This window comes from Mya arenaria, chromosome 15, assembly GCF_026914265.1.
Source record: "Mya arenaria isolate MELC-2E11 chromosome 15, ASM2691426v1".
NCBI classification, from domain to species: domain Eukaryota; kingdom Metazoa; phylum Mollusca; class Bivalvia; order Myida; family Myidae; genus Mya; species Mya arenaria.
The window spans coordinates 48,365,540-48,380,159 of NC_069136.1; the positions used below are offsets into that span (position 1 = coordinate 48,365,540).

Sequence of the window (14,620 nt, forward strand, 5' to 3'; positions counted from 1 at the left end):
GTTGAGTTATCACTCGGACAACCTTTTATCATTCAAGGTCACTGTGACCTTGACCTTTGGCCCAATGACCCCTAAAATCAATAGGGACCATCTTCTGGCCAGACCCAACCTCCAAGTCAAGTTTGAGGGCCATGGGTGCAGGCATTGTCGAGTTATCACTCGGATAACCTTTTACCATTCCAGGTCACTGTGACCTTGACCTTTAGCCCAATGACCCCTAAAATCAATAGGGACCATCTTCTGGCCAGGCCCAACCTCCAAGTCAAGTTTGAGGGCCATGGGTGCAGGCATTGTCGAGTTATCACTCGGACAACCTTTTACCATTCCAGGTCACTGTGACCTTGACCTTTGGCCAGATGACCCCCAAAAACCATAGGTGTCATCTCCTGGTCAGGCCAATTCTCCAAGTCAAGTTTGAGGGCCATGGGTGCAGGCATTGTCGAGTTATCACTCGGACAACCTTTTACCATTCAAGGTGACTGTGACCTTGACCTTTGGCCAGATGACCCCCAAAAACAAAAGGGGTCATGTACTGGTCAGGCCCAATTCCATGTCAAGTTTGAGGGCCATGGGTGCAGGCATTGTCAAGTTATCACACGGAAAACCTTTAACCATTCAAGGTGACTGTGACCTTGACCTTTGGCCAGATGACCCCCAAAAACAATAGGGGTCTTCTACTGGTAAGGCCCAACCTCCAATTCAATTATGAGGGCCATGGGTGCAGGCATTGTCGAATTATATCTCGGACAACCTTTTACCATTCAAGGTCACTGTGACCTTGACCTTTGGCCGATGACCCCCCAAAACAATAGGGGTCATCTTCTGGTCAGGACCAACCTCCAATTCAATTATGAGGGCCATGGGTGCCAGCATTGTTGAGTTATCACTCGGACAACTTTTTACCATTCAAGGTCACTGTGACCTTGACCTTTGACCCGATGAGCCCCCAAAACAATAGGGGTCAGCTACTGGTCAGGCCCAACCTCCAAGTCAAGTTTGAGGGCCATGGGTGCCAGCATTGTTGAGTTATCACTCGACAACTTTTTACCATTCAAGGTCACTGTGAACTTGACCTTTGACCCGATGAGCCCCAAAAACAATAGGGGTCAGCTACTGGTCAGGCCCAACCTCCAAGTCAAGTTTGAGGGCCATGGGTGCAGGCATTGTTGAGTTATCACTCGGACAAGCTTTAAAATTATTTTACCATTAAAGGTCACTGTGACCTTGACCTTTGGCCTGATGACCCCCCAAAACAATAGGGGTCATCTACTGGTCAGACCCAACCTCCATGTCAAGTTTGAGGGCCATGGGTGCAGGCATTGTTGAGTTATCACTCGGACAAGCTTTAAAATTATTTTACCATTAAAGGTCACTGTGACCTTGACCTTTGACCCGATGACCCCGAAAATCAATAGGGGTCATCTACTGGTCAGGCCCAACCTTCATGTCAAGTTTGATGACCATACATCCAGAAATTGTTTAGTTATCACTCGGATAAGCTTTGGTCTACCGACGGACCAACTGACCGACCGACATGCCTGTGCAAAGCAATATACCCCTCTTCTTCGAAGGGGGGCATAACAAAAATATATACATTTAAGTTATAAAAGCCAGAACTACAGAGAAATAAATGGTGAAAGAACTAGTTTGTTTAGATTTATGTAGAAAGGGATATTACTCGCGTCATCTCGATGAAGTTTATACGGGTTAAAACGGCAGTTGAAGATCGGGATACGGTGTATCGTAAAACGTTTATTTTTAATTTTCATTATTGTACAATTAAAATTATTCAATATTTTTGTATAAAACAATAATTAAACATGCATATAAAGAAGCATAGCTGTGCACTGTCAAAATGTTTTTTGTCAGTGTAATGATAAGGTGCCAAAAACTCGCACTGCATTTAAGCAGTTTATCATACCAATAGTACAAACTGTTGCGATAAAAGTCTTGTTTTTTCACACTTTGCCACGTTCTTTATACTTTCCTGCAGGTGTTGACATTTTTAGAACAAACATGTACAATATAAGGTTTTTGCTTTACAAAACTTTTCATTCTCAACAGGTTATCGTTTACGATACACCATCAGAAAGAATATTTTGCTTTTGTATTAGTATTGTATGGTTTAAAATAACCTTCGCCATTTTCATGAAAAACAAAAAATTTGTTACTGTCAACAAACATGGTGGCCGATATTAGAAGACTATTTTAACATTTTTTTATGCGTCCTTAAACCCAAAGCATAGATTTAAAGTTTTTTTCTCGAGTTTTTCTCAAATGTTTTGCCTGCGTCTTATAACCCCTATCGTCTTATAACCAGTCATTTACGGTATATTGAATCCAAGTCCATTTCAGTTTGTTTGTCCTGGGTTATCATGTCTCTCCATCGTTGAACAGTTATAACTATTTATATATGGGAGGTTCATGACAATGCAAAGTACAATAATTCAAAGTGTTGTTTCTCAATCATATTTCCAACGATATTTTACAATACAGACATACAAACAACACTGAGTGAATTATAAACAAACAAAAAAGAATCTTAAAATGGGATAGCAAATCCCTGGAAAGTTTCCAAAATTTCAGTCAGATTTTGACTGTTATCAACAGTCAACACTAAACATGCTTTAAAGGTGGAAACTTGAACACGCACATAATCAAACAACTGATGACACAAACATATTAAGGACACTTAAAAAACACCATTAATTGAAAATGAAAAATACCGCTAAAAAGCAAATAGCTGTACAACAGTGCAGGACTTACTTGATTTTATTTTTCCTGTTAACGTAGTATGAGAGAATATATAAAAAATGTTTAATCACCTTTGCTATAAGAATTTCTTTCATTACTTCAAAAAACATGGCTTGGCAATTTCAGCAAAAATAAAACATCACTAGATAAAAGTAAACCTTGTATCATTCAAAAGGGATTCTTTTTTATTCTTTACTCTTGCAAAATGAGTTTTAGTTTGTGAGTTAAATGATTAATTCAAAAACACTCTATTTCCCAATTTTTCTTCCTATAGAGTTTTAATTTCTGCAAAAGATTAATTTTCCCTTTTGAATTTGCTATACAAGGTTAATTTTCCAATCAGATTTGAATTCACATGTAATTATGTAATTTTGTATGTAAATTTTCTCATTTGAATAACAAATGACCAAGGAAATGCTACAATAACTGAATTCTGACCTCGTTTCTTGAGGTATTCTGCCACAAGTGCTGCCATATGGATGTAACAATGCGCTGCCTGAAACATAAAATTGTCAATTTAAGTGCAAAAGTAGTCACATTTTATTTTTAATTCTTTGTACAAATCATATAAATCAGCAAAATACTCTCAATGAAAATAAATGTTTATATCAAGCCTCCAACATTAATGACGCAACGCTATTGGTCCAGGACAGGTGACGGATGACCACATATTATTCCATATTGGGTCACCGTATTTATATCATACTGAAATGGCGTCTATTTTCCGATTCCGATGAATATTTCGTTAAATAAATGAAGGATTTAAACATGTAAACAGGTTTTCAATGTGATATATATACGTTATGGGGTTAGTAGGTGATATGGGATATACGGGCACAGGTAAAAATATTGGGTTGAGAGCGATATGGTTTCCTTTGCCCCATATATCACATATTGGGTCACCTACTTATCTCGTACCTTATCTGCTCTACAAGATAAATGGCTGCAGTAAATAGGGTAAATCCTTGAATGTCATTGGTCAACAAATATGTGTGAACACCAAATAATGTGTAATGATTTGAATGGTTCCAATTTTGTTTGCAATCAATGTGAGTCATTTAATATTTACAGTCTACTTGCCAGCTCTACAATGTACCTCAGAATGGTTGCCCTGTTTGCTATGTATGCGGGCCATGGACTCTAGCCAGGTTTTCCTCAGTTCCGGCGTACTAGCGTATGAGATTGCAAGACTGTACTGAAGGTCAATCAACATTTCAGGGTCATTCTGGTGTTCTTTCATCTGTGCAGTAGCCATTAGCACAGTCTTGATCCGCTTCGTGAGATCCTTCACTTCTGAGGAGAACCTTGTTTTCTGTTAAAGAAATCATATATTCTGGATCAATTTTTAGGAGATTTCATGCTTGCTTTGTAATTTTTACTGTCCTATGCAAATTAAGATGTTTGTTGTATAATAGTTAGAACAAATATGTACATTGTAATATCTTTAATGGTTAAGGCAGAGCAAGTGCACCTTAGAAAATACCATATTTTTGCCAAACAATTTTTTCATGTATGTTAAAGCACTCTCACAGATTGAACGTTTTGACTTCTTTGTTTATTTTTTGTCTTGGAACAAGCCGATGTTTCGGAAAATGCATGGAAACCAGTTATATAAGTCTAACAAAAAATGAGATTGCAGAATTTTAGTTTGCAACGGTTTAAGCCATAAAACATTAATTTACGAACGGAACTATGAAAATCTGTGATCTGATCTTTTGTCAGCAGTCTTTATTCACTGGTTAGCAGATATTTACGCTAAATTTTGCTCTTTCCAAGACAGAAAATATGAAAGTTGTAAAAACAGTATATCTGTGAGAAGCAGCTTTAAGCTGTTAAACTGTAACACTTTATTTTTTATGCTGGAAATTTAGATTATTCTAAGGATTTTTAGAATCAGTATTTTCGCTTACTAACACATAAAGAAATAATATTCTTTTAGATATTTTTTCTGAGTTATATGTAATGAAATTCATGCTTTTTTAATCAGGTTTTTGCCTTCCTATATAAAAAAAAGTCATAAAAAATTGATCAAATCTTATCCTGACTTCTGAAACCAAATAATGGTCAGGGGAGACTATGGATACTCTGTCTAATATGGTGTACATCAATGATAACATTAAATACAATATATGTTTTTTCTAAGACTAAAGATGGATGATTAAAGCAAATTCACATTTCAAATTGGTGATTTGTCTTTGACATTTATCAATATTGTAGGCTGCACTAAATTGTTAAAAATACCAAGATCAAGGACACATAAGTTTTTAAACTAAACAATAACTTTACTATTTATCAAGAATTACAACAATATTCATTAGAACAGCAAAACATATAGATCCATAACCCATCATGACAAATTTTTCAGTTCCATTACATGAGGAAGGCCTAGAAAATACAAAAATAGCATCAGCAAATATGGAGGTAGAGACATGCATGAAACATATTCATGAAGCAACATGGCCTGTAGTGTCTGCCACATGTACGCCCTTTAGAGTTATGATTGAAGCTGCTATAACTGGAAACTCAGAACTTGAGGAGATATATTTTCTTGAAACATAAAAGGCTTGCAATTTCTTCAGATGTTACATTCACATGCTAGAATTGTTACACATTAAACTGAACAGCATACAATAGCGCTGTTTTCTGCTCTATTATAGAGACTGAAACTGGTAAATCCCAAAAGTATGGCAAATTTTGCAATTTGCCAAGAAGATGGTTACTATGGAAACCATTACCTGTCCCCCATCAATAAAGGCCCAGACACTGGACACCTGTGAGTCAGTACAGCCATGAAGTTATAAACAGTTTCCAAACAATAACATTTCACTGTACTTGTTGCCTACAACATTAAGTACCCCAACAACATAATGGAGTCCCATCCCAGATGTGAGTTTACCAAACACTTAAATAAGTCTGTAATATCCTTGAAGCATTATTATTATGACTTGTGTACTTTTCCGATAGTATCACTATGCAACATTTCTTATGTTATATCAAACACACTGTGCCTCTTAGTCCATGTTTCTGCAAGTTTACATGATAATAATAATTATATTCAATGGTCAATCCAAACAACAAACAATATTCCCATGATATCCAACAAAGCTTCCATGATATCAACAATCCAACCATTGTATTTTACAATTCTTTCATAATATTTCATAATACTTAGTACAATGATATCCCAAATCCTCTCATTATATCAACAATCTACTTTATATATGACACATAACAATCCTCGCATCCTCAACAGTCTTCTCTTTATATCCCACAAACCTCACATGATATCCCACAGTCTTCCCTTTATATCCCACAATCTACACATGATATCCCAGTATTCCCTTTATATCCCTATATCCTCACATGATATCCCACAGTCTTCCCTTTATAGCTCACAATCTACACATGGTATCCCAGTATTCCCTTTATAGCCCACAATCCCTACATGATATCCCAGAGCCTTCCCTTCATATCCCTATATCCTCACATGATAACCCACAGTCTTCCCTTTAAAGCCCACAATCCTCACATGATATCCCACAGTCTTCCCTTTAAAGCCCACAATCCTCACATGATATCCCACAGTCTTCCCTTTATAGCCCACAATCCTCACATGATATCCCACAGTCTTCCCTTTATAGCCCACAATCCTCACATGATATCCCAGTCTTCCCTTTATATCCCACAATCTTCACATGATATCCCACAGTCCACCCTTTATAGCCCTATATCCTCACATGATATCCCACAGTCTTCCCTAAATAGCCCACAATCCTCACATGATATCCCACAGTCTTCCCTTTATATCCCACAATCCTCACATGATATCCCACAGTCTTCCCTTTATAGCCCACAATCCTCACATGATATCCCACAGTCTTCCCTTTATAGCTTCCCTTTATAGCCCACAATCCTCACATGATATCCCACAGTCTTCCCTTTATATCCCACAATCCTCACATGATATCCCACAGTCTTCCCTAAATAGCCCACAATCCTCACATGATATCCCACAGTCTTCCCTAAATAGCCCACAATCCTCACATGATATCCCACAGTCTTCCCTTTATAGCCCACAATCCTCACATGATATCCCACAGTCTTCCCTTTATATCCCACAATCCTCACATGATAACCCACAGTCTTCCCTAAATAGCCCACAATCCTCACATGATATCCCACAGTCTTCCCTTTATATCCCACAATCCTCACATGATATCCCACAGTTTTCTCTTTATATCATACAATCCTCACATGATATCACACAGTCTTCCCTTTATATCCCACAATCCTCACATGATATCCCACAGTTTTCCCTTTATATCCCACAATCCTCACATGATATCCCAGTCTTCCCTTTATATCCCACAATCCTCACATGATATCCCACAGTCTTCCCTTTATATCCCACAATCCTCACATGATATCCCACAGTTTTCCATTTATATCCCACAATCTTCACATGATATCCCAGTCTTCCCTTTTTTATCCCACAATCCTCACATGATATCCCACAGTTTTCCGTTTATAGCCCACAATCTTCACGTGATATCCCACAGTCTTCCCTTTAAATCCCACAATCTTGCATGAAATTAGTGTTGGGAATCAGACCGAAAAAATACTATTGATAATTGGTTTATGAAACCAATCAATGATCGATTATTAATCGCTTTAATCATCATTTAATTATCTTTAGTCTTCATATTAAGGCATACATGTACATATATATACATGCACACGTTTTAAGCATCAATGTTCTCTTACAATATTGTTTGTACATTTCTGACTTTGTATAAATTACATAATTTATTCAGAACATGACTATCTTTTAGTTTTTACAAGATACTATTACAGAAAATGTGACCACAGGCTCTATTTTTTGTCTTACGTTTAGTATTGTATACATGTGTAAAATACACACAAAGAAAGATATCAATTTCTTTTTAATAATCAGTCAGTTACAAGTACAACAAGCAGTTGAATACAAGTTTTACAAGAATATTTTCTCTTAGAAAACTGAGAAAACTAAATTCTTAAATGGTAAGAAGAAACATGTTTTAAAAATCACTTTTAAACCGCAATCATGAGAAGTTGAGAACCAATCCTTTAGCAGTTAAATTACAAAAAAATGTAATAAGGTACTGTAACAACTCACTGACTTGATAAGAATTTGACTAAATAACTTAACATAGTAACACCTTAACATTAACTAGCATTAACCTGAAAATGAAAATTAGTCGAAAGCGGTTATGTCCCTTGTTTCTATAATCGATTGTTCAAATTTCACTATCGATTGTCGCCGACGGAGGCCTTTCCGATCAATTGTCGATTATAATCGATCATCGGCACAACACTACATGAAATCCCAAAGTTTTCCATTTATAGCCCACAATCTTCACATGATATCCCACAGTCCACCCTTTATAGCCCACAATCTTCACATGATATCCCACAGTCCACCCTTTATAGCCCACAATATTCACATGATATCCCACAGTCCACACTTTATAGCCCACAATATTCACATGATATCCCACAGTCCACACTTTATAGCCCACAATATTCACATGATATCCCACAGTCCACACTTTATAGCCCACAATCTTCACATGATACCCCACAGTCCACACTTTATAGCCCACAATATTCACATGATATCCCACAGTCCACCCTTTATAGCCCACAATCCTCACATGATATCCCATGGCTGTCCACTTGTATCCCACAATCCTCACATGATATCCAACAAAAATTATTCTTAACATGTCAACACCTTCAGATAATATTACACATAAGAAGAAACAATCTCTTTTTTCCAATTATTTCTCTGAAGAGGCAAATTCTGCCTGAAGTTAGTTGAATTTTTTTTTGTTAGAATCCTAATACTTTAGGAAAGACGCAGTCTTTTTATGGGAATTCTAAGGGGAAAAGTGCATCCTATACACAGTGATTTACAGTCTGATTCTCTGCTTAATCATTTTACAACTAAAAAAATGCTTATACAACTACACCTACAACCTATTCTCACGAATGTCAAATGCATCTGCCTATTGTTAGTTTAACTAAAATACAGCATCAAATGGCTACTGTTATAATGTCATTAATTTGGTATGAATGAGAATCGATTAACTGTTTCTAATCAGATACAAGTCCAAAGCTGACAGCCAAAAGCCGTGTAAGCATAAGTGCCGGGTACAAAAAATAATTTTATGAAGATTCCATTGCAGTTTGTTATCTTATGAGTGCTGTATCTAAACCTTGAACTCAATTTTTATAAGTGAAATAACAATTGAAATCTAAAAGGTTAAATTTGTTCAAGTTTTTCTTATATGAATGTTTTCTTGCATTTCAAACCAACATTAGAAATTTAAATGTTTGTACCATATTGTGTGTGTTAGATTTAGGAGAAAACTCGGAATAGACAAGACCTGAATGAAACATATTGTGCAGCTATATTTATTTGTTCCAAACGTTTTTGTGCTGTTGGACATGTCCCAGAAAGGATGTCTTTTTTTTACCTTTTTTTCTTTACGAGACTGAAATATATTAAATATTCAAAACATGACCTTTAAAACACTGTACATGGATATTGTTAGCATTTTGAATGGTCATTTATTCAGGTTGTGCACTTTGGGGCCAGCTTATTAATGCATGTATTCAATTGTAAGATTGATCTTTCAATCCTAAGTTTTTGGTTGTAATGCCATGTGTCGAAATGAGTATTTAGACTGGAAACTTAAGACAAGTACTTTTTAACGTACTACCTACTTGATAATTTAAATTTTCATTCAATTTCAGACACTCACTTAGTATTCAACTGAATTTTCTGGGCCCCTAGTGACTAACATCTTGAGTCTGAGATTGAAATTAAAATATTTTAAACAAAAGATGTTTAAATAATTGTAAAACAATTGAAACAATTACCATTACTGCTCTCCTAATAGTCAATTTTACAATCAAATTCCAATTTTTGAGTCTTAAGTCTCGAACTCAGACTTGAGGCTGTAAGTGTTATTCAGTCAGAGCTATTACAATATGTAAATGTACACTCCTGCTAATATGGACCCTTTGTTCTTTTTTAGGGAGCACTTTCAATTGGCGATCACGGTATTTATAGTTTCAAGTACATGTACAAATAAAAATCTGAGCACGATAAAAAGCAAACTAACGTTCATGGTCTTGTCCGAGTGTGCGTAGCTGTTGATAAGGGCAAGAGATTCCTGAAATCGATTGTTCGACAATGTGACCACATTCCCGATCAGCTGGGCCACAGAAATTATAACCTGCAACGGAAAATTTACATTATTATACATCGACTTACAGGATATGTTTTATCAACAATCTTCTGGCCCCAGTTTCTCAAAAAAAGTCCCTAATAATGGGATTAAGCTAATCTCAATATTTTTCTTTGTCTTTAATTCACGTAATATTAACTTCATTTAGAGTTATAAGGCTTTAAATAGGAATTACTTTCATGGTTATCACAATTAACCATATCTTATTTACCCAAATTTAGGCGTTCAATGTTATTTCTTTGATGTTGCTTTTTAAGGGGTTATATTTTCTTACACAATAACACATCACATTATAATTTGAAAAACAATTAATTAACTGATTTTCCATATAAACTTTATTTCAACTCACAAAATATACTATCATCATTGAATATTATCCAGATGGTTTAACTATGATTGTTAAGACGCTAACTTACTGCCACTGAAAAAATCTCTGTTTTGGAATTATGACCCAACTATTCTTTTCTCCAATTTTACAGAGTTTTCTTTTTTTCTTCCCTCTTAAATAATATTGTTTTTTAAAAAAAGGATAATCAAAGAGTATTACCTGCAGATGTACACGAGTGAATGACTTTTTCTTCGTAAACTCAAAGTTTGCTTTCATCAGGTTATAGATCAGTATGCAGGCTTCCTTTCTAGTGGACTTTAACCTCGAGTTACAACACCTCAACAGCTGCAACATAAATGCATTTACTCCTTAACCCTTTGCATGCTGGGTAAATTGTCGTCTGCTCTAAAATGTCGTCTGGTTTATTCTAATTTTTTTTCAATTTACTTAAAACTTTGGGGATATATTGACTGAGTGGCAAACAGCTTGAAACCTGACCAGACGCCGAGCTACTCAGCGTCTGGTCTGGTTCCAAGTTGTTTGTAAAGCCTTTAAAATCGCCATCAGCAGCCTAAGGGCTAAATCAACATTTCACTTAAATTATAAACAAAACATTTACAATAATACAAAACCTTGTTACTGGTTTTACAAAGGCTATGAAAATATCTCAACTTTTTTGTCTGCAACAAAAATCGAATAGCAAAAGTTATTGGGAGGACTAAATAAGAGTAATCAAAGACTTCTAGCCCAATGACACCATAATGATTGAGTTGGAGGTATAAACTCCTAACTGTCCATTTTTGAAGTTTTTGTCTGAAATTAAGGTGTTTAAATTTTATGAACAATATAATTTTTCCATCATTGAGTAGCTATTTTAATTCTAGACTTATTATAAAAAATAGCCATACCAGTAACATTGATATATGGTTTTGATATGTTGAACTTCCAATAATACAATGAAAACTAGAGGGACAAGCCCAGTGGTTGAACTTTCAAAAATAAACCCTGCTATAAGACACAAGGCAAGGGTCCAAACCACAGAACAAACTAGAGACACAAACATATATACACCACATACACAAATACTTAAAAAAAACACACACAAATATGTCACCCACACATCAGAATAACTTTACCAATAAATGTTGAAATTACAGCCTTGGACTATGAAAGTTTTATACCAAATTATGGAAGTGAAAAAGACACCAAGGCTATAAAAACATTTCCAACTTTTTCTTGAGCAGGGAGAAAATTCTCTATTTACCTCATAACATAACTTTGAACACAAGGTAGCATCTCCCTTAAATAGCACATTGGAGAACTGAAATGCATGAAAAAAAGAATATATTACATATTTTTTTGCTCTGTAATAATGAATAGTTTATTACAAATCGCTGTGTGTTAACTGCATTTATTGTATCATATAAGTATGTGACGATAATAGATCTAAAACAGTTATTTTGAGTAAGTAAGACCATTTCAACCCTTACCTTTCTGACAAAGTTTCTCCACACAGCAAACACGTGCGTCTGCAGTGTTTCTGACTGGCTGGTACGCAGGAAGTAGAGGTAGAGGTCAAACACGGTCTCCATCAATGTGTTGTCACCATCACGGGATGACAGGTCCGTCTTAAATAACCAAGAAAAGAGAATTATCTAAACAGCTCATCAGAAATTTGTATAAGACTTACAAGATGAGCTCGGTCTCAACAATATGTTATCCCCATCTTTGGACATTTCATTGATACCTTTGCACCTGAAGGGGAATGTGTGGAAATTTCATTATGAAGTATTGTAAATTTAACACTATCTGTTCACTTTGATGTCCCCATCTTGAATTGACAGATTAGTCTTAACATTTTGAAAAATCAGAATCCATTAAACTGCTTGTCTGAATCAAACTAAAAATTAAATGTAAGATTTTCAACATCTTGTTTGCACTTTTAATTAGCCATTAAGTTGTCAGCTGTCAACATCCAGTATCTTTCATTCCCATCCACTGATGAGAGGTCATGTGACTTCTGCAGGCATTACAAGTCGTGTGACTTCTTCAGGCATTACAAGTCATGTGACTTCTTCAGGCATTACAAGTCATGTGACTTCTGCAGGCATTACAAGTCGTGTGACTTCTGCAGGCATTACAAGTCATGTGACTTCTTCAGGCATTACAAGTCATGTGACTTCTGCAGGCATTACAAGTCATGTGACTTCTTCAGGCATTACAAGTCATGTGACTTCTTCAGGCATTACAAGTCGTGTGACTTCTTCAGGCATTACAAGTCGTGCGACTTCTTCAGGCATTACAAGTCGTGTGACTTCTTCAGGCATTACAAGTCATGTGACTTCTGCAGGCATTACAAGTCATGTGACTTCTTCAGGCATTACAAGTCATGTGACTTAAAGAAGATATTACTTGTCATGTGACTTCTGCAGGCATTACAAGTCATGTGACTTAAGGAAGATATTACTTGTCATGTGACTTCTGCAGGCATTACAAGTCGTGTGACTTAAGGAAGATATTACTTGTCATGTGACTTCTGCAGGCATTACAAGTCGTGTGACTTCTGCAGGCATTACAAGTTGTGTGACTTCTGCAGGCATTACAAGTCGTGTGACTTCTGCAGGCATTACAAGTCATGTGACTTCTGCAGGCATTACAAGTCATGTGATTTCTGCAGGCATTACAAGTCATGTGACTTCTGCAGGCATTACAAGTCATGTGACATCTGCAGGAATAACAAGTCATGTGACTTCTGCAGTCATTACCAGTCATGTGACTTCTGCCGGCATTAAAAGTCATATGATTTTCAAAGGCATAACCAGTCATGTAACTTCTACCGGCATTAAAAGTCATATGACTTTCAAAGGCATAACAAGTCAATAGACTTTCATAGGAATTACCAGAAATGTGACTTCTGCAGGCATTTTAGGTCACGTGACTTCCACAGGCATTACAAACTAAATTCTCGGTTACTAGCAAATTCATCAGCAAAGCAATGTACCTTGAACTTGTCCGTGTAAACCCCGAGCACATCAAGGACAATAAGCCCCATCTCAGTTGACATGTTCGCCTCTGACCGCGCTCGACTCAGACCGTCAGCCTCGGATGATGTTGTCACTAGAAAAGATCATGAACAGGAAGGTGATACATTGAATCTGTATTAAATTTATCAGAATTTTGAGGTTTATACTTTTCTTTATTTTTTTTTTTAATTTCAAACTGAGGTGATTTCCAGCTAACCTTAAAATTAAGCAAACAATCTTTTAGATTATAGTATTTCTTTTTGTTTGATATTAATGTAAGTTTTATGCCCATGTCCATTTACAGTCTTAAACCAGTACTCATATTTTCTCGATATGTAATGGGAAAGAACCCTATTGGGACTGTTACCCACATCTTTAAGGGTGGACACCATTATCACCACACCACATCTGACATGCTACAACCCCAAAAAAAGACGGGCTTTCAAAGTATGTGAAAAACCTTTACATTACAGAAAACACTGCATGAGAAAAATAATACATGGAAGTGGAACATTTCAGAGCTGCAGTTTTAACAAACATTTGACATTACACTAAACAATCAAGTTTGAACAAAATTCAAAACATTAAATTCTTGTATGGTACACTATGAAAACAAACAAATTTAGTAAAATCAATTTGCTAAACACACAATACAAATGTGAATGCTACATTTACAAAACATTTCTCTTTAAATCAGGGGTTCTAAAAGACGATAGTTGTCAATTCTAAGAAATAGCATGGATTTGTTTGCGTATAAGGGCAGGGTAAAGGGGCTAAGACAACTTTCAAAATTGTTCCCAAAGTAATTTATATTCATAGCAAGGTACTTCCATTAACATTTTATGCAAATGTCCACGCAAAAAACAACTTTACAACTGTACATGATAGTCTGAAGTTAAAAGGTCGCAATCCTGATTTCAGGAACCCTAGGTAAATATCGTACTACCATTTTGTTTCATTGAATCATAAGAAATAGTAAATGAAACAAACATATTCCACAACAACATAACATGCCTATAGAAAATAGAAGAGACTTAACATCTGCATTAAATAAAAAACACCTATTGAATGTCTTATGATTAATAAACCGAGTTTTGTTATAAATAGAAATTGTTGAATACCACTTTTACCACTTGCTATTAAAATCTACTGAAGTTTGTCTTTCAAATTGTGTGAAAATTGTTAGATAACAGCAAAAATTATCCAACTGACTAAAAGTG

General features: G+C 35.8%; 1 protein-coding gene across 22 annotated transcripts in view; it reads right to left on the reverse strand.

Moving 5' to 3' along the window:
• LOC128220760 (dedicator of cytokinesis protein 9-like) overlaps positions 1-14,620 on the reverse strand; it is a 91,589-nt gene that overhangs the window by 23,344 nt on the left and 53,625 nt on the right. For 15 of the 22 annotated variants that reach the window (XM_052929283.1, XM_052929280.1, XM_052929269.1 and 12 more), the window contains 9 exons: positions 13,379-13,494; positions 11,868-12,005; positions 11,642-11,698; positions 10,597-10,722; positions 9,924-10,037; positions 5,490-5,525; positions 3,851-4,066; positions 3,193-3,250; positions 2,767-2,781 (listed from right to left, as the gene is read on the reverse strand). In XM_052929283.1, the coding sequence (XP_052785243.1) occupies positions 2,767-2,781; positions 3,193-3,250; positions 3,851-4,066; positions 5,490-5,525; positions 9,924-10,037; positions 10,597-10,722; positions 11,642-11,698; positions 11,868-12,005; positions 13,379-13,494 (876 nt within the window). Of the gene's footprint in view, positions 1-2,766; positions 2,782-3,192; positions 3,251-3,850; positions 4,067-5,489; positions 5,526-9,272; positions 9,291-9,923; positions 10,038-10,596; positions 10,723-11,641; positions 11,699-11,867; positions 12,006-13,378; positions 13,495-14,620 lie in introns of all 22 variants that reach the window. The other 7 variants (XM_052929273.1, XM_052929285.1, XM_052929267.1 and 4 more) reach the window with 4 other exon arrangements.